The sequence below is a fragment of the Electrophorus electricus genome, chromosome 3 (assembly GCF_041902795.1).
Source record: "Electrophorus electricus isolate QZ-2024a chromosome 3, ASM4190279v1, whole genome shotgun sequence".
Taxonomy (NCBI): Eukaryota; Metazoa; Chordata; class Actinopteri; order Gymnotiformes; family Gymnotidae; genus Electrophorus; species Electrophorus electricus.
Genome location: NC_137499.1, coordinates 33072395 through 33095993, shown reverse-complemented (window position 1 = coordinate 33095993; position 23599 = coordinate 33072395). Strand labels below are relative to the sequence as shown.

General features: G+C 39.5%; 1 protein-coding gene across 5 annotated transcripts in view; it reads right to left on the bottom strand.

Moving 5' to 3' along the window:
- crhr1 (corticotropin releasing hormone receptor 1) overlaps positions 1–23599 on the bottom strand; it is an 88001-nt gene that overhangs the window by 31949 nt on the left and 32453 nt on the right. For 3 of the 5 annotated variants that reach the window (XM_081711183.1, XM_081711184.1, XM_027030045.3), the window contains 3 exons: positions 20911–21030; positions 14985–15070; positions 2173–2279 (listed from right to left, as the gene is read on the bottom strand). In XM_081711183.1, the coding sequence (XP_081567309.1) occupies positions 2173–2279; positions 14985–15070; positions 20911–21030 (313 nt within the window). Of the gene's footprint in view, positions 1–2172; positions 2280–3924; positions 4187–6958; positions 7108–14984; positions 15071–20910; positions 21031–23599 lie in introns of those variants that run through there. The other 2 variants (XM_081711185.1, XM_081711188.1) reach the window with 2 other exon arrangements.

The following is a 23599-nucleotide window of genomic DNA, read 5'->3' as shown; positions in this document are numbered from 1 at the left end:
TATACCTGGAATGGGTTATCTTGGTCAAATTAATAAAGATAGTCTAATGCAGAGTAAATCTGGCCTGGATAACACAAAGCTGTATTGGTCTCCTCACAAATGTTAATCTGCCATAAAACAAACATAAAAGATTGAAGATACACTCAAACATCTGTTCCAGGGGTTGAATTTTGAGTGTAGGTTCAAACTAACCAATAACAGACTGTAATCTTAAACATTATTCTATGTGCAGCTGTTATGGTGTATAAAATTGGATAGCATTGCTTTTCTGAAGTGTTAGTGGCATGCTCTTGAGAGTTTTGACATTGCTCTAAAGATGTCATTGAAGATGTGTTTTTCACTGACCTGCAGTAGGATGATTTTTTGACAAGCTGAGAGTTTATCTAGACAAGCTAGCCTTGGAGGTGAGGATCCAGAGCATGCTTTCTGATGTCTTAGAAGGAAAGTGGCACAGTCTTGATAAGGAAGGTAGCATTTGTGGTGCCCTGGCTCATATCCTTAGGTTTCTGTATTCCATCAGCTATTTCAAGCATTGTCCTTTTCAGCAGTTGCTTGGCTTACAGGTTGAAATGCAAGGCAATGCAAGGCAATGCAAGGCAATGCAAGGCAATGCAAGGCAATGCAAGGCAATGCAAGGCAATGCAAGGCAATGCAAGGCAAGCTTATTTGTATAGCACTTTTCATATACAGTAGCAATTCAAAGTGCTTCATATAGACATAAAGTTTATTACATCTTATGATAGAGATCATAAATGTCACGATTAGTCCCTCCCAGCTTCCGTGTTCCGTGTTTAACCTGCCATGTGTATTTTAGTTCCATGCCATAATTCGGTTTTCTCGTTTTATTAATTAAAAAAAAAATATTTGATGGTTGCGTTTGTGTTAGGTTCATTGTGTTTGGTTTAATGTCGCGAAGTTTGAAAGCCTGTCTGTTTCCAAGTCTTCGTTTGTTAGCCTGTATTGTTATCCTAGCCTTCGTGTTTCCTGGCCTATGTTATAGCCTGCTTCCCCGGTTGCCTTCGTGTGTTTGTTTGTAATGTATCCCCGTAATCTCCGTATTGGCTCAATGACCCTGGACTGCTACATCGACTTTGGATTTTGGATTTGCCCCTAATAAATCTCGCTCTTCTCCGCACATGCGTCCGCCTCGTTACCGCTCACCGTTACAATAAATTTTATTACATCTATCACCTCAGGATAATTTTTGCCAAAAAAAACCAACAACTTTTTAAACACAATTTAAAAACAATTAAGTTAAATATAGTTTAAATGGAAATATAAAGTTAATTTAAAGATGAAAAATGTAATAAATAGAAAAAAATTAATACAAATAAATATAATAAATAAAATATATAAAGCGCAAAAAAATGAAATTAAACAAAGTGTTAAGATAAACTGCTGTGGAGCTAAAATAACACTGTAAACATTGTGTATGTCTATGACATGCCATTACTAATTTTAATTAAAGTTCTCCATAGTATAAGAACCTCAGAGTAGAAGCTAAGACCTGATCAGGTTGTCCTTTGTTTCACATGGCAAAATGCTTGTATATCATGCTGTATATTAATGTATTTAATGGAAAATAATATTGAAGACATCAAGTGTTTTAACTCTTGTAGTTATGTCGAGTGTCCAAAGTAATGTGCTACTACTTGTAATGTGTAACGGTTTTCCCCCCTCTGTAGTCATGGTTCCTATGGCTTTTTTCTTCTGGTTTCATCTAGTTTTATGTTTTGTCTTCCTTGCCTTTCATTGTTTTTACCTGTTTCATTTCCCCCTATTTACCTGTGAATTTATACCTCTTGTCTTGATGTTTTTGTTTCAGTCATTACTTATTTAGCCTGTCTTTGCTTGTGGGTTCTTGGATCCAAATGTTTTAGTCCTGCTATTCCATTGTACAGGCTTACCAACCAAAGACTATGAGACTACAACTATGCTCTTGGAACTATGCTCTTCCCTTAATAGAAATGCTTTTCACTTACACATCTGCACCTTGCCTCAGCTTGTTACGTTATGTAATTTCTATATTAAAGTCTATTGAAATTTCTCAAGAAACACCCATTGATCATTTCCATTGTCTAAAGAAGCTTTCAATCATGAATGGACATATTTTATAGAAATCTTGATATAATTCAGGCTATGAAAAAAGGCCAATTGAACTAGACAACTGACCTGAGCCTCATGAAGAGGATGAAGGCGACCAGCAGAGCTCCCAGAGAAATGCAGTGGCCCAGGTAGTTTATAATAACTGCAATATGGTAGTGCAACTTGCTCTTTTTCTGAAAGAACACAGAAGAGGACACAAAAAGACTCATCAGGAACAATGCTGACTTTTGGGCCTTACATTTACAAATATAGACATCTAATAGCATTGCAAAGCTTCCCAAGTCATAAAACATATAAAAGCAAAACATGAGTGAGCTCCTAAATGCTTTTGTGAGGACTTGCTGGAAACCCTTTAGTGGGCCAGTGATGGGAAACAAGTCCCTAGTTTCATCTGATGAAGTATTGGAGAAAAATACAACAGCTCTTTTATGTCAGTGGACTTTACAAGGCATTCAGCCAGATAATATTCCAGATACTGGCATGACTAATAAATTCATTTTAGTATAAAGGTCATGCAAACTATTACTAAAAGGTGTTTACTGATATTTACTCGGTTATTACAATTTAAATAGTTGTAATGACTAAAATACACTGAATGGCCACTTTATTAGAGATACTTTCATGATTGGAGCATCCCTGTATGGAAATCAGACACAGGATCCTGGCGTGCAGCATAAAATCAGATGAGCAAGTTTTTCATGGATAAGCTTCAGTGTGAATCCACATTAGAATTGGAAAAATGCGGGCTTTGAGAGACTTTGAATGAGGCATTGTCATTGGTGCTAGATTGGCCAGAGTCATTATTTAAAAAACTGCCAATCTTGTTGGGGGGGGGGGGGGGGGGGTTGCAGTGGTGTTGAGAGTATACCAAAAAATGTAATCGAGGAAAAACATCCAGCTAAAGGGAATCCTGTGGATGTAAACAACACGTCGATGAAAGGAGTCAGAGGAGAATGTCAAGAATTCTCTGACGACCAGCAGTGCACAGTCAAGCAAATTGTAGCCAAATACAATGCTGGTGCACAAACTAATGTGTCTGATTGCATAACTTGTAACAGCAGAAGACCATTTAGAGTGTGCTCTTTATCAAATGGCAGAAGGACACTTCAATCAGGACAATGTACCATGCAACAAAGGTTGTATAGTCATGGATTGGTTCCAGGAACTTGAAAGTGTGTCTTCCTTGCTTTATGGCCTTCATAGTCTCCAGATCTTAATCCTATAAAGCACCTCTGGGACAGGGTAAAACGGGCTGTTCAGAGCCTGCCAGAACCTGAGAGAGCCTGTGGCAAATGAGAGAAACTATCCTGTCTGCATGGGCCAAGATTCCTGCAGAACTATTTCAACACTTACTGGAATCTAAGCCAGGATACATTGTTGTGGTTCTGAAGACCAAAGGAGGTACAACGTGCTATTATATGGGAGTCTCTAATAAAGTGGCCATTCAATGCATGTTGGATAGATATGCTTTCAGCTGCCTTTTCTACAATCTGTTGATTTTCAGGATCAGACTGAAACAGTAAGACTAGATTAGAACTGTATGCTGGGATGGGAGGCAAGGATATTTACAAAAAGAACAGTCTCCACGCAGTATGATAAACCATAGATCATTTTACACAGTCCTGCCTGACAGTAACAATGTTGCTAATGAATTTCCAAATATTAAATAGTTAGTAGTAAATAAATAACCATAATAAACAACCATAACATTGACCCCATCTCATTATTTGTGCAGTTGGATTTTGATGCCAAATGGTCTCTGACACATGAGGTTTTGTAGCTTGAAATGTTTGTGTTCTCTGTTCAAAGGGAAATTACCTTCCTTGCTGCCTGTCCCTTTGCACTATACAAATGGCACAATTGGGTTCCAGGGAGCATATGTTGATCACGTAATGATTAGCTTTGTGTGTCTGCATGCACGTATGCATGCGGGTGTTTGGCGATATCAGGTGCTCAGTGATCGCAGGGGCCGATACCCCCTCCCTGTGCCTCCAGGCTGTGCACTCCTGTGATTCACAAATCTGTCACTGATGTCCTTTGGCCCCTGCAAGTGTGTTTGAGCCTCCTTTCACTGCTCATGATAGAGTTTTGCTGGCTTTCAAAGAGAACACTGTGCATTGATTTCACAGAAATATCTGTACAAATTTATAATAGAGCCTTGTGATTCATTCTTGGATTGTAGCCTCATGCAACTTGCCATTTCTATAAAAGATTAGTAGAGCAAGATGTTTAGCAAGAAATGACAATGTTCCACTGATTTAATGAATGGAAACATGTAAAAAAATAATGAGATATGAGTCAATCAGCAACCCTAAGTATTCTCCTAATGAGTATGTCATTTGGTCATATTGACAACAGCTCAAGGGCAAATCAGACTTGCATGACTGCAGGCTTGTAGGAAGGAATAAGTGAAATAAGATGATTTAAAATAAATTTTGATTGCTGTAGTCATATTTTATACAGATTCAAAGACAATGAACACAGGTGTTCATCGGCATAAAATGAGGCAGGCTCAGAGTGACGTGGCAGCTGGCAGAGCTGGACACAAGCACGCAGTTGAAGGATATTTATTATGGCAACTGGCAAAAAGAATAGACACAAATACAAAAACCAACAACACACACAAAAAAATAAAAATAAATACACACAGGCCAGACAGGAATCTGAAAGGGAAAATTAATGATACCAAAATAGGATAAAACCCATTAAGGTTCTTAATGGAAAACAGGAAAATTCACATTACTACATACTATCATTCAAGTCATATACCAAGACACAGCAATCAGGGGTATTTATACGCAGCCTAATGAATATGAACTAGACAAAGGTGAAACCAATCCAAGGCTGGAAAAATCAATATAAGGGGACTAACAGGGACCGTGTAACGGAGCTGCCTGAGTACCAAAAGGTGTGGAGCAGGACGCACAGACTCTGTCAACTTGGACGAACATTTATTACACCCAACATTGCAGCACTCACATATAACATGAACGATGAACATGAACACGAATACATTTAACAATGGCGAGACTAACCATAACATCATCATGCTACACCAACAATGACCAACATAGTGCACACTTTGACATGGGTTTATATACATAAAGACAAGACAAAGTGCAGGTGTGCGCAGGTGTGGCCACAAACAAATATTCTCCCAATTCACATGGCAGGCCAAACCATGTAACTTGTGTGAGGTGAGCGATTTGTGACAGACTCAACCAAAACAAAAAATTCATGGCTAGGAGTAGTATCCTCTCTGTGCTGTCCTCTCCAGTACCAATCAATTATATTGCTATCATCACTTTAATATTTTACCTAAGTATAATTTCTTAAGCTTTGAAAATCTGGTAAAATTTTCAAATATAATATTAGTTCTTAAATTCGTAAATGGTCTTGCACATTAGTGCTAGGACAGTTTGTACATAAACTTACAAATAGATCAACCAGGGACATCAAGAAAGGTGACTATGTAGTATCATTAAGGAAAAATGCTTTTGGTCAATCAGCATTTGACCAAATTTAGAGTATCACATGACTGGATTTGTCTCCCCTCTGATTTAAGACATTTGAAAATTATTAATTTATTTTAGTCATTAAGAATATGGTTATTGCAAAGCTAAAAGTGCCAACATTTAATCATGTTTGTTGCTTCTGTTCCGTGTGTTTTGTATATGTCTGTTTTATTCAACTTGTACTCTAATTTGTGTTCCCTCATTTGTTCCCTCATTTGTGTTTGTGTGGAATTGTAAGCATTTGTATTTTTCAACATCAACCTGCCCAGGGACAACAGAAGAAAATTAGACATTTGGCTAAATCTGGGTCATTTACATCATTCCATACATAATGATGTTGATTGATGTGTGTTGTAGTCTGCATGGCTTTCGACACAAAGCTAAACCCTAACATGGGGGCTCTTCAAAGGCAGCTCCACGTGATCTAGTCACTGTGAATGCCTGACACACTGGCGATGCACTCGCCCTACTTTCCACTGTCTTCCCTCCCCAATGGCCATGTGGCACTGGGACCAGCAGAGTGGCACTGGGACTGGCCACACTCACATGCAGCCACCCCTGTGTTATTTTCCTTTTTTCTTTCCTAACTCCAGTCATCCAGTTATAATGTCACCTGTTCTTTGACATCAGCATCTTAAAACCTGAAACATAATTGATTCTTTTGAAAGGTGTTTTTTTTTTTTTAAATAAAGCATTTTTCTGTTTGCGGTTTTACAGCACAAGAAAAAATGCTTATCATTATTGCTGTTGGTGGCATTAGTACTGTGTGGGATTTTGCAGTTATTTTAGTAACAGCAGCAGATATCTTCATAATAATAAGCATATACATATATGCTCCCTGCCAGCCACCTGTACTGGTTGGTGCAATTTCTACATATATTGTTACTTGTTTTCTGGCATACTTGTTTATCTTGTGCAATTCCCTTATTGTATGTGCAAAATCTCCCTCCCTTTATTATTCCCTGTGCATTTCTAGTTATCTTTATATCTTTAAATGAAAGGCATATGCTGTGGTATAAGAACTGCATTGTACCTAAGATTCCCCTTAATTCTCAATGCATATCACAGTAAAAACAAATATTGAATCCATGGGAAAATGGTGCAGTATTCTTTGCTGTGCAATTCCGTCTCCAGCTTGCCCTACTGCCCGTCAGGGCTAATGGGGCTGTTCTGGACAGGTCTCTTAAGAGTGGCCAGCTGCTCCAGGACAACCTACTTTCAAGTTACTCCTTTTTTTTTGTGACCATTTCCACTACCTGTTACTACAATAAATCCCTGTTTTTTATCCGCAAGCGTCTGATTTTTGCCTGGCCCATAACAGTTAACACCTTGTCTACCTGTCTCGTCTGTAGTGAGCTCCTGTACTGCAGTGGCTCCACTGGCATCGCTGTCTCCTCACTCCTTCCAAACAAGAGCATCAACTTTGCCAGATCTATGAAAGTGCTTTTTTTGTGTTTGGAGAGCTCATGGGATTAGCAAAATGAATTTATGCCTCCATGACCTGAGAAAATTGAAAGCAGAAAAAAAGAAGTATAAAAGAATAAATGTGTGAAGAATTTTATATAATCAGAAATATCACCTGGACAGCTGCCTGTATTTGTCCCAACATAATCCTAGAAGGTAAGGGTGACATGTCTAAACATCTCATGACATTATTATTATACTATAATATATCTGCATTAACTATCAGTGGGGCTATTCTGAAGATTAGATCTGAAAACACATCAATAATTTCTCAGTTGTGTTACTGAAAGGAGGTTAAATGTAAGACAAAACTATTTCTACCAATGGAAAGAAGAGAGAACCATTTTTCTCTCATGAAGGCGAACGCAGAAATGCCCAGTCAGCTGAAGGAAACTGCTAATCCATGATATGAATGTGATGATCACTCAATTGAAAATCACTCAAATGAAAATCGTATGAGTGTGATGAGTGTATAATAACATTAGATCAGCAGGTGTTATGCCAGTTATCACACATTTAAATAGCAATTAAATGGCATTTTTGAGAACATTCACATTGAGATAATAGGAAATAGTGGGGATCCTGATGGCTACTCCTGTAAAGTGTCTTAAGAGGACTTGAAGACAAAACGTGAAGCCCTTACACTGCAGATGCCATTTATAAATATTTGCTACTTTGTAGTAGTAAATCTTTAAGTGTGCAGAATTTGCTGACCCACTCTTTCCCTCTGGATACTTACATTGTAGAAAGACTGATTATACTTCCTGCAGAAAGCTCATGAGCAAGTCCTACAATCTAGCATGGATGACCATTTTCAAAAGCATTTGCATGATCCAGATGTTTTTCTACAAGACTACTTAATTATGGCACTATATAAAAAATAACCTAACAAATTGTATTTCCAGGCGAACATGGTCTATAGGCTAATCTATGGCATTAATCATTATTTCCTCTAAACTATTAGACAATAAACAGTGTTGTAAAATATGAAACTGCAATAATTATAGAATGAAATTCAGAGTGGTATAGGCTGAGAGGCCTCTGGAGCAACTATATATCTGCCTGTTTACTGTTGCTGTACTTCCCCCCAGCTAGTGCCGATGTACCTGGAATATCATGCCCCTGGGCAGAGCTTGTGTCTCCCACTGGGGCAGTTCCTACATTTGCCTAAAGAGTGAGCAGTCTGGTGCCACCACATGTGCCTCTCTGTGAGCTAACTTATTAATTATTAAATCTATAGTCCTGCAGGAAGCAGATGGCAGAGATAACTGGTAGCTAGCACCTGTCTGCCTGGCTTTGTGTCCATCTGTGTGTGTGCATGCTTGTGTGTGTGTGCATGCATGAGTGCGTGTGTGTGTGCGTGTGTGTATGTGTGTGCGTGTGTGTTTGTGTGTGTGTGTGTGTGTGTGTGTGTTTGTGTGTGTCTGTGCACTTTAGACAAGTGAGGGGCTTTGAGCAACCTTGTGCCTCTTTTTGCCAGTTGCATGATCAGTGTTGTAAGTGTTTGACAAGCTAAGTTGTACTGCATGCTCTGCGATATTGACCAACCAGTAAGTTATAGCTATTAGCTGTCATGAATTTGGATGTTACAGGCACAAACAACAACAACAAAAAAATTTACAGACTGTTTCAAATGAAACTGACAGCAACAAAATAACAAGTTTTAAACAAACAAACAAACAAAAAAACCCATAAAACAATTACAATTCTTGTGAAAACATAATTTTAAAAATCTCTACAAACCTAGTGGGTAAGAATTTGAGCTAGTGAAAATTTGTGGGTCCGAATCCTAACTCTGCTATGCAGCCACTGTTGGGCCCTTGAGCAAGGCCCTTAACCTCTTGGCTTCAGGGCAACTGTACGATGGTTGACCCTCTGCTCTGACCATAGCGCACAAAGAAGCTGGGATATGTGAAGACTGCATTTCATTGTATTGTACACGTATATATGAATAAATGCATTACATCTGGCTTGATTACCATAGTGTTTGATTAGAGCAGGTCTGAATTTGCATTTATATATTACCACAGGATTCCATTAGAACAGGTCTGAAGAATTCTCAGTGTGATTAGAGTGATGCATGTTTTCATGGGTATTACTTATACCATATCTAAAAAGGATGGTAAAAAGGATGGTTTTATAGCTTGTAACAGAAAACCCAAAACTTAACCATAATGATGTAGATGACTTGCTTTATAGTTATATTAAAAGTAGTGGCTGTGCATTATTGTGGAAGTCTATTCTGAGGTAATACCTGCACACTGGTCAGTTTATTAATGTATATAATAATATTTATTATTCAGCCAGGAAAACAGCAGATTTCCCTGATTTAGTACTTCCAGTGCACATTGTTTTAACAGTTTATTCTTCCAAATCCTTCAGCTTATAATATTTCTACTGTGCCACTGACAAGTTTATGTTCTTCAGCAAAAATCTCCTGACAGTCATATTCAACAAAGTAGCTTTGATATGAAGGTGATGGTATCACCTTGACAGGCAGAGACACAGCTGTGGAATCAGCTCTGATTTGAGTGAGGGAAGCATTGAAGTAGGAGCCAGCCTTTTTTTTTCTCTTTGCTGAAACAAAAAAGTACAGTTGGGCTCACAAGGTAGGAATGGCTGCTTTCATCCCTCACATAAGGTGATTGCAATCCAACAGACTCTCTCCTCAGTTCTGCTGTTAATCTACCAAATCAAATATCACTGCACTTCCGATAGCATTGCTGGCTATCAGGTTAATAATATATTCTGCATTAAAGTGTAAAATGTTAATTGTAATAGCATAGCAGTTGAATAGAAGATAATATATTGCATTATATGCAGCAAATGACATATTAATCTCAATGACAAAAATAACTCTAGACCCAATTTGGTTATAAGCAAACAGTGTGACTATTCTAGCAGCATGTACACAGTTCTGCATGGAGTACTAATACACCGTGTTCATCCTGGTTAGCAACACAAGCTGAATGCTGAAGAATATTTTATCGGGTGGTTTAAGGCATGCATGCACTCATTGGTTCTACATTCGTGTCACTTTTGTACTGCCAAATCTTTAGCCCTTTCCATTCTAATGTATTGTTGTTGCTTCTTCTGAACTCTAACTTTTTCCTACACTTCTTTAATGACAAAACTTTCTAACATCAACAACTCCTTGAGTTCTACCCCCACAGATGTTTCTTCTTTTACTTCCCTTTCCTTTAGCCAGCAACTCGCTCTCCTTCCAACTTCTTGTTTTCAAAACTGTTGATTCTTCTTTCAGTGCTGACATCATTACTCTAAAACTACCAACTGCTCTCTTGTTCCCCTCTCTACCTTACCAAAGCTTCTCTTCCCACCCTGGTCCCTCATTTTCCAGCTATCATCAGTAAATCACTACTTCTTGGCCAAGTTTCCTCTGCCTACAAGATGGCTGCAATTAGCCATATACTTAAAAAGCCTGGCCTTGACCTGATCTTAACAACTACAGCCCCATTTCTAATCTTCCATTTTTGTCCAGAATCCTTGAACAAACCATTGCCAACTCCAAGGCTACCTGCAAACTAACAATCTTTTTTAACCATTCAGTCTGAATTCCATCCTTTCCATAGTATAGAAACTGCCCTGGATTAAGGTCATTAGCAACATTCTTCTGTCTGCCAATGAGGGTGCACTTAGTATCCTTATTGTGCTCAACCTAAGTGCCACCTTTGACATTTATGCCATTCCATCCTCCTGTCAAGGATCTATGAACTAGGCATTGATGAATCTGCTCTGGACTAATTCACCTTTTACCTAACTGACAGAAAGCAATTTATCACTCTCTGGACACACCTCCTCCACCTATGCTGTCATTCAAAGGGTCCTACATGGCTCAGGTGAGGGACCTTCCTTGTTTATCATCTATATACTCCCCCTCAGATATATTATATGTAGTTTCAACTTGGACTTTTATTGCTATGTGGATGACACCCACAGATCTATCTCAGGAATAAATCAATTAAATATTCTCCACTACAAAAATTTAGAAGAAGGCCTTTCAGAAAATAAACTCTGGATGAAACAAAACTTCCCTATGTTAAATAGCAACAAAACTGAGCTCATCCTCATAGGTTCAAAATTAACCCTCTTGGTTCTCTCCCTCTACGTATTGATGCTATATCTCTGTCTGCCCCAGCCCCAGTTAAAAATCTGGGCTGTTATCCTTGATGCAACGGTTGCATTTGATGCCCATATCTGCACTACTGTTAAAACTTCCTTCTTTCAATTATGCATTATTTCAAAAATGCAACCATGCTGCTCTCTATCTGCTGCTGAATCTCTCATTCATGCTTTGATCTCTATCTGCCTGAACTACTGCAACTCTCGCCTTGCTGGCATCAGCTCATCTCTCCTTCACAAGCTTCAAATAGTTCAGAACTCTGCTGCTCATCCTCTCATTCTCACTAAGTCACACCAGCACATTACAGTCATTCTACAGGATCTTCACTAGCTTTCTGTTAAGTATTGCATGCAGTTCAAAAACGTTATACTCATATATAAAGCTCTCAAAAATTTAACTCTACCTTATCTACCATCTTCTTCACTACAAACCCACTCGCTCTCTCAGGTCTTCTTCTGATGGTCTCCTTCACAGTTTCGGTGACCGAGCAATTTCCAGATGTACTGCATGCTTTTGGAACTCTCTCCCCTTGTATATCTGGCAATCTACTTCTCTTTCCATATCTAAATCCAACCTTAAAACATAATTTTTTCTCTAGTCTATGACCTTCCTCAGGCTTAACCTACCCATTTTCCACTGTGATCTTTCCAAATTTTATTCATTGCTGTTATCCAGGTATGATTATGTATATTGTGCTTCCTGGTGCCTCTTCCATTGTAACAAGAGGCAATAAAAAACATAATAGACATTATAATATGACACACACTAAGAGTTTATCTATAATTGTAATCATTTTAACTGTGTCACCTTTGTCCCTCCCTGGCATCATGGTTTCCATGGCAATGCTGTTTTGTTTCATTCCTGGTTCTGTTTCCCTGTGCTTCTTTGTCTTGGTTTTATTCTGTTGCGCCCCCTTGCTTGTATCCTTTCCTGCAATTATGTTTATCTGTGTCTTGTTAGTCTACATCAGTCTCGGTATTTAAGCCCTGTGTTTTGTTACTCTGGTTGTCACTTTTTATTGTCTGTTGGAAGTTTGATCTTTCACCATTCTCTTGAAGTTGTCAGTGAAGTTATTTTGGTGATCATGTCTGTTTGGTTTGGCCCTTCGGTTCGTTCAGTATTTATGGGTCTTGCTGTTTTGTGCCCTAGCCTTTGTTAGCTTTGTTATCCTAGTTCATACTTTGTTAGTGTTTATGTTTATGTTTGTCTGTTAATAAATTCCCTCTGCACTTGTGTCTGACCCCTAACATCAAGATCATCCCTTGACGTTACAGAATAACCGACCCCAAAAGTATGTTCTAGTCTATCAGCCCACATCCCTAGCCTTCATTGTACTGGCATCCAAGTATTTTTTGGGGGGAAGCTCTATGCAACTGTGTCAGGCTCTCAAGACTCATCAGACCTGCCCATAGAACGTGTGGTAGGGGGGGACTATGGACGTGAGGGAGCACGCCAGGGCTGTTCTTTCTGTGTATTCTCCTATAACACAGCCCCAGACCCCGTAGAGGAATGTGCCAGCCAGCCTCCAGACCCCAGAGAGGAACACAATGACCAGCCTCCTGACCCGTTGTCAGCAGCAGCTGTGCTTCCGGACCTCTCGTCTGCAGCAGCTGCATCCACAGGTCAGTCCATAATAGCTGCTGCACTTCCTGAAGCCCTGCCAGTTTCCATTCATGGCATGGAAGAAGCTACCCAGTTTGTTCTTGCTCCCAGCGATTTGTTATTCTGGTTGTCGGTTATTTTGGTGATCATGTCTGTTTGGTCTGGTCCTTCGGTTCATTCAGTATGTATGGTTCTTACTGTTTTGTGCCCTAGCCTTTGTTATCTTTGTTATCTTAGTTCATCCTTGGTTAGTGTTTGTTTGTGTTTGTCTGTTAATAAATTCCATCTGCACTTGCATCCGACCCCTCGCCTCACTTTGTGCTCACCCGTTGACGAAAGGGTTTATCTGTAACTGTAAGCATTTTTGGGTGCTTGAAAAATGCTATATAACTCACATGTATTATTAGTATTAGTATTATTACTACTAGTAGTAATTGTATTAATGACAGCATCCTGGTCTGTGTTTTCTCATGTCACTTTTGTTCACATATTCTGTTTTCCATATTGTCAGACACATAGATTGAGGATGACTCTTTACTTGTAATAATATCTTGGACACTTTTTAGTCCCAGTTTAGCAGATGGAAAAAGAAACCAGTCTCACAAATTTACACCCTAACTCTAAAACAACCTCCTGGCCTTGAATTGTCCCTGATGTAACTCTCTTAATATCCTTATGGAAGGCCTGGCCTGGAAATTGGTGATTTGTTTCTAGTGTGTCACATGTAAGGGTAAACACCAAACTGAGCATGACTGTGGCCGATCAAGAATGCTTTGTGCACTCCTAGCCAAGTTCTTCTGACCACCATGCCCAGGTCAGCCAAAACTGCAACCACAATCTGCAATATTGCATCATGAAACTGGCCCTAGTCCAGCATTCAGGTATCAGCTGTCTGCAATAATGTTTGCTAACCACATTATTAATGTCCATTGTCCAAGAGGTAAAAAATAAGATGGGACTTAAATGGACAGTTTGCTTTAATTGTATAGCATTGATGTGTTGCGAGAAGTTACATTTATGATAATGCCTGAGATCCAGATGCTGGCTGAATAACTAAGAGTGTACATATGGCTGTGCAGGAGGGGCCAGGCTCTGTGGACTCTGGTGGCAGTGTTACTGCAAACCTCATTTGAAGCAGGAGGTTGCTGTCATTCTCCACAGAACTTTCCTTGATCCACAGTTATAGGTAGGATTACTGAAGAACACAAAATGTTCAAACAACCACCATCTGTTCTATAAACAAGAAGACCTTTACAGTGCTTATGGTAATATTTCAATGTAATGGCAAACTGCGCTGTGAATGATAGCTTGAGTACTGAATGGCTAACCTTTTCTACCAGGCTGATCCCATTGCAAGTGAATGGGTTCTCATTTGGAGAGCCTCACTCTGAAAACCCCCACTATGAATGGGTAAATGCTCAATATGAAAGCTGATAATGATCCTATACATTATTTATTTTCCAGCCCCTCTACTCCAATCCACCTTAGAGGGCAGATGATAAATCTTGCAGCTCAAGATCAGTGTTGTATCTTTGACTGAACAGTGTACTTGTCTTTCTAAAACAGTTTAAACTGGAGGGATTAATGCACACTGGTCCTTTGAAGTAATGTTCAGCTACAGCTGGATACTTATCATCCCGACAAATGCATGCATTTATAAAACAATCTGAACATGATCTTGGCTCTCACAATGTAGCTGTACGAACACAGTATGAAGAAGCACTCAAAACTGTATTCATAGTCTACATCACAATCAATGTTTTACTCATGAGCAAGACATTCACAAAGCAAGAATGAAAATGCTTGGTTTGTAAGGGTTTGTAACTTTCACATATTTGGGTTAAGAAATAAGAGTTTCAGACTTATGGTACATATTGTCTGTACCAGGGCAGGGATACATAAAACACTTTTGTGCTTGAGAGTGACCAGCTGTATCATATTCACATTCCAAAGCAACTGAGAACAGCACTTCACTTGCTTAAGAGTGTATTTGCTTTTCCTCTGAGAGTCAGTGGTAATTTAACTGCATTATGAGCAATTGTGATACCAAATTCAAGTATGCCGCGGAGCACACTTTAGGTTGCACTAAACCCCCACATCTTGGCTGTAGTGTGTAACACACATTGTGGAGAATGGCAAGCTGTGCACACTCATACCTCTTCATTGAGTATTTCCTGACACTGCGAGTAGTTCCCCTTCTTTGCCCAAGTTCCATTGGCGAGGCATTCTCTATAGACATTATCTGGAAAATCACAGAAGGGAAAAATTCCTGTAATTAGACATTGCCAGATGACAGCAACAATGTGTAACTGGTTACTTTTAAGGCAATGTTACTATGAGTGTCCTCATAATAACTACTGCTACTTCCATGTTGTATATCCTTTTAAATAGCCTTCAGAAAGCCTTTGGGTTATACTGTCCTTTGGTTATACTGAGTAAGTTTTAGTGCTTGCTGCAGTGCTTTCTCTACTGGTTAAGCATTCTCATCCCAGGCAGAGTAGGCTACTGATGCACAGTCCTCCTTTGCTTCTTGCAGTGATTGAGCAAGCAATGAAAATTGGACAACTGGGTGCAGTAGCCTGTGCATATGCTGAGGTTACAGGAACCTTGTTAACAGCACATTCTTTGTCTTGGGAGATCTGAGGAGGCGGCGTTGTAGTTTCTTTTATCATTTATTGAAATGGTTATGAAAGAAGGTTATGTTGGGTTTTTGGGGGGGGGGGGGCGATGTTACTCTGACAATGCCATTTGTACATATTTCTTCCATGTTTTGGTGGTGGTGGAAAATTTCAAAGTGGGTATGGAACTAGACCTACTCCATTTGTATGTGTTTGTCCTGTCATTTTATTTGGATCTTACACTCCCTCTTTCTGTGTGTGTGTGTGTGTGTGTGTGTGTGTGTGTGTGTGTGTGTGTGTGTGTGTGTGTGAGAGAGAGAGAGAGAGAGAGAGAGAGAGAGAGAGAGAGAGAGAGAGAGAGAGAGAGAGAGAAAGATGGATGTGTGGGACACGAGCACATATGTGGAGAGTAGCATAGAGGGGTAAACCTACTAGCTTGCTCTCTGGGCTTGTGACTTTTCTATGGTTTTAGATAAAATATTTAAAGGTATTTTGGCTTTTACAATTTTAAGACTGGAATCCTAAATTCAAATAAATGTAAAGCTTTTGCACTTCGTCTGGGTTCCTTGTGTAATTACAACTTAAAATAACACTATTTTAATCCTTTAAGCAGTGAAAAACTACATCAATTGTATTTCTATTTAAAATAAAAGAACCTGATCAAGTAAATGATGCTCCTTGTTCTAGCTGCTTACTTAAGGTCTTGATCTAAAACTGGGTTGTGCTGTTGAAACTCCCACAGTGGTGTGGTAGGTGTTTCCCTTTGAAAGAAGTGTGGGCCTTAGTTAGCCCATGTAGGTACATCCATTCACAATTGGATTACTGTATAACAGCAAGAAATAACATCATGACTACTGACCATCATCACAGACCAATATAATATCTTTTAACTACACAGAGATGACATAGGGGGATAAGGGTTAAGACAATAGCTGAAATGGACTCTCATTAACTACCAAGTAGTTTCTTTATTATCTTATACCTGTATTTCTTCTCTGGGTACAGGATCTGTTGTCCTGGGGTAATGCTCAATTCTAACCCACTGACAGTTTCACCTAAGAAAGTACCTTGTTACTATGGCATTATTTAGACTTATGAATCCATGCTCCATCAAATATCCGCTCATACTGTTTAGCCACGACCAGTATTAGACCTCATGATATGTTTGTCCTCTGACAATACATCCCTATTTGACCACATTGTTCTACATTTTAAATTGAATGCATATTAACATTCAACCACCGCATGCCGCTAATCATCAACCCACATTCCAGGAAAGATTCACCATCTTCTATATCTGTCTTTTGTGTGCGTATCTGGGTTTCCATGGAGATGACTTGTGTGTTGACAGGAACAAAGAAATACTTGTCAGTACGAGGCACTAGCCTCACCCCAGTTCTCGGAAGAGTGAAGCTAGGACATAATCTTCAAAAGTGAAGGAGAGCTAGACCTTGATTACGATAAGGTTCTGACACAAGACTAAGCTTCTCACCTTTTCAACAGACCAAAACCGGACACTCCTATTCCATTAGACTCACCACTAATTTGTCTTCCACCTTTTGATTGGCCTAAAATTGACAGTTGGAAGGGAAAGTGAGGTGTTGTGACAAACAACCTGACCAATATTATTGTATTGTTTCATCATCATCCCCAACAGTTCAGGAGGGAGTCAGTCCTGTGTCAGTCACAAAAAAAGGATAAATGGAAGTCAAAAGTGAACGCCTGGATATATAGCCTAAAAATTGGCTGTCTTGGTGAAAACCAGAGAGGCAACCCTGGAAGGGGCTCAGAAATCGATTGCTTGTGCGAGGTTACTGGGCATTCTGCACTCATCAGGTTGTTTTTGCTGCTGGACTCTGCATGTGTGAAAATGAGAATCATCAGTGTCACTGTTTCTCACCAGTAAAGCCAGAGTTTCTTTTGTCTGCTTCATTACATTTCCAGCAAGAGAATCCTGAGGAATTAGAAGACGAGATCATATATCTCTCTTCCTGTCTCTTTCTCCCTCTCTCTCTGCTCCTACTATATTTAAAACAGTATTGCGTTAGTACAGTTACTATGCTGTGAGACTTTTCCCCCCAGTTTTATTCATTTATTTTATAGTAAATATGATGTGTTGGAACATAAACATTGTGGGGGGCAATAACATAAAATGTGTGGACATTACATAGACCAGAGCCCTTCTGATGCACTGCAGAAGGCTCACAACAGTCCTACGGCCATGACGTGCTGGGAAACTGGGCTACTAATTGATTCTTGTTCTAGTCAGCAACTGCCAAAACTGTAGGCTCCCTAGGACTGACTCCCTGTTTATTAGTGAAGCTAAAGACACCACAGTAGTGCCTGTATATGTAACTGGTGAGAACTGAATCATTAGCAGTAGTAAATACCCCCATATTTACCACATTTACTGTCGCCCACCACTACAGGCTTTGCTGGGGTGCAAACTGTTGTCCTGCAGTGAGACACAGATGTACAGCAGGATGGCATGAGAAGATAAAGAGACATCGGGACAGCAGGAGGAAGAACTACCTAACTTCTGCAAGCGAAGCACTGTGGGTGGGAGCAGCAATGTGTGCTGACCCATGGAGGTAGAAACAATCATGGAGATGTGTACATGCTGAGCTGCTCTTTACCTGCAGCCTGAACACATCAGGCAAGTGCAGTGCTGTCCGACCGCACGCCAAGCACAGAGGAGGTAATAAACAACTACAGCAAGGCGAGACGGACTCATATGAAGGGAGTGGAGAGGGTGCAGGAAATATACATTTCTTCCTTGTTGGAGCACAAGTTTGTGTAGATCGCCTAAGTCAAAAACAACTTTTAACAAAAACAAACATGGGTTTACTGGTTCATAGACAAATGAGGCTCTTTCCCTTTTGTTTTCATTGGTGGTGAGTTATAGCGCACTGCTTATTCACAGTGTATTTCTGAACGATCATAATAACCATAATGATCATAATGAGGGTGTCATTGAGGAGTCATCAAGGAGTAATTCTAGATGGATACAAGACTGACCTCCTTTACCCCCTCCATGATGCTGCTCAGTGTAAAGGAGCATCTTAACAATACAATTCAGAACCAATTTATGGGTTGAGACCTGAGAATTGTAACATATTTAAACTTAATTAGTGTAGCAGTGTAAACATATTCTCAGTAGAAAAAAGAAAAACCCATGTAGTTCTGAGCAGACCTAGTCTTCAGTGCAATGACACAATGAACTTTACAACTAAGAAATGACACAGATCCTTTTTATGACTACAATTAATTTTTGAAGATTTCTTGCTACTTTCTCACCGTGAATGGAAAATATTATCATTTTGATTATATGAGGAATTCAGTGTCATCTCACTCTTCCCTACTTCCATACTTCACAGTACATTCACAACACATTTATCAACAGCCTTTTCTCTGCTGTTTAAACACACCTATACACCGGTCTTTCTTCTCACACAACACAAACACACACACACACACACACACACACACACACACACACACACACACACACACACACACACAGACACACACATTAAACTGCTATGGAGAGGACAGGATTCTTATTACATTTTTTTGGACTTGACTGGGTGTACTTAATCCTTGGAAGTATCAAGTAAATAGCTTGGGGGTATAGGGTAAGATGCTTAAGGTGGAATTGTATAATCAATCAGGGCTTCAGCTCTATTTAAGTAGACACTAATAGATGCAAATGTTGCTTTCTTTGTCAGAGGGTATGTGTGCATATATTTGTATGAGTGTCTTTTGTACCTATGCAGAATTAGATTTTCAGCTTTTGTGGTCTGCTTAGGATTTGAACAAAAAAGAGTAAATTAATGCATTTTTACTGTGACTGGGAGAGAGTGACATATTTCCTCACTAATATTTGCTTTCCCGTTCTTGTTTTTGGATTGAACTGGAGCATTTTGCCTATTATTTGCCACACCATTATTGACATAAGATACCAGAATATGTCAGTTGTACTTCCAAACTATCCTACCCCTGCCTTCCATGACAACACTGTTAAAAGCTACAAAAAGCTTTGATTTACAACAGAGAGACGGGAGAGAGGACTTTTGGGGAAAACCTGCAGATACAGTCTAAAGACACAAAAGCTGTGTTGAACAGCATTGGTCATGTAAGCCTCAGTGCAGAGGTCCTTCTGGCTGAGACAGGGAAGGGAGAGAGTCAGAGGTAGGACAACAACCACCACAGAAATACAACAAACTCATTTAGTAAACCTACACATTGATCCACAGGGACTAAGGTTTCCTAACCTCTGTGTCATGGGAATAACCTGCATTATCTCAGTGTTTCTATAATCAATGCCCTTTTCATGTTTTAAAACATATACTGGTTTCTGCAGTGAGAAAAACACACACACACACACACACACACACACACACACACACACACACACACACACACACACACACACACACACACACACACACACACACACACACACAGTGTGTACTTGGGTTGCAGACATAGCCTTTATTGTTTCAGCTCTTATCTCCCAGTGCCAGGGACACAGGAATCCACAATGCTGTGTGTAACTGCGCAGAGGCCAGGCCAAGCAAGAACTTATACTGCTATTTGGTTTCTGATCAAATTACAATTGAGACAGTTAGGGTTCCCCATCAGACATGTTGAGGTGTTTGTCACTGCTGCATGGCATAGTCTGACATAGTCTGGCATAGTCAGTGTGCCTGTATGTATTGGGTTGCTTTGAACAGTACTGGTATTGTAGATGTACTCAAATTTCAAAGAAGTTGTAAAAATGTACCCTGTAACTATATACTATTATGAGATATTATTATATTTCAAATATTCTAATTATAAACTATATAGTTAGAATTCATTTCAAAGCACTTGAGCTGTAAATTCTTTTTCTTCTGTATTTTAATGGAATGTCATTTGTTCCACTCACACCAGCAGTTCTGCCATGCCCACCTCCTCTCTCTACCATCACATTCAATCAGGTTCACCCCAATGCTAATGAGGCACAGATGAGGCACCCATTTCCTCTCCTACTCAGGGCTTCCTATTTATATTCCTTCCTTTCCTAACCATTTTGCGAAATATTGACACTGTCATGTTGTGTATCGAGCTGTCCTTTTGTCTGCTAGTTTTTCTAGTTACCAAACTCTGCCTGCCTTTCAGACCCAGCCATCTGCCTGACCCTCAAACACCACCTGGATTCTGCCTCTGGTTACCGACCAGACTGGACTGACTTCAAATACTGGTTTCTCCCCAGCCTGTTCCAACACTTCAATACAACCTCTTGCAATTGGATCCATTCTCTTTCTAGTCTTCTTTTTCATTGCATGGAGGATCAGTGCACACCTCTGAACGGATGTAATATTAAACCTTCCCATTAAATCCCTCCCTTTTTGATAGTCCTGTCATATAGCTTCCTTTGTTTTATTTATTCATCAGTGTAGATGAGTGATGTTGGACTCACTGGTGGTGTTGTAGCGGACACCCAGGAAGCTCTCCGGGCAGGGCCGCGATACGATCTCACCCGCACTGCTCTTGGGCCAGCATGTCCCAATGCCATCTATCGATATATTACAGAATAAGCCTGCAGAGAAGAGAGAGAGGAGAGAGGAAGAGCGAGTGAGTGAGAGAGAGAGAGAAAGAGAAAGAGAGAGAGATTTTGGGCATTATTTAGGCCCACAGCTAAGGGAAGATTTTCATGCCATTAACTCTTGCTGAAGTCACATTACTATCTATGCTTTGTAAATGCTATTTTTGTAAGCACAAGTGTAATTTATCTTTATTTCACAGCAAACTAATATACAATGCAAACTAATTTTTAATCCTGTATCTGTTACCGTGTATCCTGTATCTGGTTGCTGTATTCTGAACTCTATAAAATATTATTTGCACACCCATACATTTTATATTTATGAATCTTCATATCCTTGGCTAATAAACCTTATGCAAACAAAAAATTGAGCACGCTAAAAGTAATGACCCAGAGAGACAACAATTTCATAAAGATACTCCAGATTTATTTCTCTTTATCCAATCCTTTGCGAGTGTATGGGTATGTATGTGTCCACCTGTGTGCACATTCTTTTCTGTGTGTGTGTATGCATGTACATTTTTGTTTTCTGCTTTTGTTTTCTGCTTAAAGTACACATATTTGCAAATACTGAATGAATCACCAAATCACATTTTATCATCCATAGTAGTCTCTGTAGGCAAAGGAATCTCAGTGTCATTTAACTCTCCTAATCCACCCCTGAAACCACACCCCATTTCACTTTCATCTTGCCCCTGAAACCATAGTGTTCAACATGCCCCCACAGAGTATGAAATGCCCTTTCTCTTGGTGCTGTTTCCCAAGTATCATGAGGGTTTGTTAATCCATCTTAGTGTTGCCAGTAGTACTGACAGTATTGAAGGGATGTGCTGCTGCAGCATCTGAGAAGATATAGACCACATGACGCCTCTCTCCTTCCCTACTTTAGCATGGGCACACAATGAGGTGAACGTATGGAGTGGTTCAGACTTCTCCTTGGTGTGTGGAGAAGCAATGAATCTTAACCATGGTCTTGAAAATAAAGAGTTGTACGATTCAAGTAAGATGCAGGCAGTGTTAGTTGTAGTCTTTGCCCATCCACCCCAATTCAGTGTCTTTAGAATATGAAAGAGGAGGGTCTTCCTGGTCTGTATTGAAAAATGCCAAAGACAAACTTCAATATGGTAACTGGAAAGAAAATAAACCAAACAAAAACAACATCAACAAAAAGAATCTCAAGGATAAATACATTGTTAACTTGAAATTGCTGCATATACATGTTTGTGAAGATTGGTTTAGTGGTCCTTTGCAATATGAGACAATAGTCATATGGTGGCTGTGGAATCTTTCTGTGTTTGTCTTGACATGGTTGTTAAGTGTCCTGATTGATTTTTACACTTTATTGTGGTCTGGACTCTTAGTAGGGGCTTAGCATGGATGGGAATAGGCCATGTGAAATGTGGAGTGCTAACCTACACCATCTAATTACCTCTGCCAATGGCCTGCACCTGGCAGTGAGTAATGGTAATCTTAGCCCATTTTTAAAGACTGCTATTTATGTATTGTTTGTCCCATTAAAAGGTTTAATAAATAGTGATGGAAAACACACACAGGAAGAGTATATGTGTGTGTGTGTGTGTGTGTGTGTGTGTGTGTGTGTGTGTGTGTGTGTGTGTGTGTGTGTGTATGAGTGAAGGAACAGGGATCCACAAAGATTTAGATGCATTAATCTTAAAGATTTGAGCATACAGAATGGTGTGATGCAGACTCACAGTTAAACAGTGCTATGTGTAATCAGTACACCAAAATGAGATGAACAGCATGAAACCTGACAAACTGTTAGAACTTCTCCTCTCCCTTAATATAATTTGTAGTATATTTTAATCCCTTGATCACTTGTACCTTTACTCCAATGTTGTTAATGAAGCAAGTTACTTTTTCAGAATAACATTGGTTTAGCTACTCTTCCATTGCAGTGAGTCTGGAAGAAGTCTAGACTAATTAATGAGGCAAGAATCAGAGCAGGCAGCTCATATAGCCTGAAACAGAACTAGGCTTTAAAGTCCTACTCGCACTGATCAAAGAAAGAAAAAGAAGTAGAAAAACTTCAATTCTTATTTATTAACCAAGAAGTAATGTTACGGAACACTCGCCTCTCTCGAGTCACGTGGTTTGGCCCGCCACGTGCAATGGGAGGATCCTGTTTGTAGCCACACCTGCACACACCTGTATTGTGTTAATCTTTGTGTATTTAAACTTTTGTCATTGTGTGCAGTGTTGTTGGTTATTGTTGACGTAATGTGTTAATGTAGCGTGTTAATGTGAATGTTAAATGTTCTTCTTATCATTGTTAAATGTATCCATGTTCATCGTGTTTGTTCACTGTTAACCATGTTGCGTTCATTGTTTGTAATACATGTGAGTGCCGTTGTCTTTATGTTTCAATTAAATGTTTGTCCATGTCGGGGAAGTCTGTGCGTCCTGCTACATGCCCTGCGGCACTCGGGCCACCGTGTTACAAGTAAGAGTTACTGAAAGACTATGTTCTGGAATTCCCATAAACAAACTAGCATTTCAAATGTCAAAACAGTCAAATGTTCTTTAAGAAATAATACAGTAATAC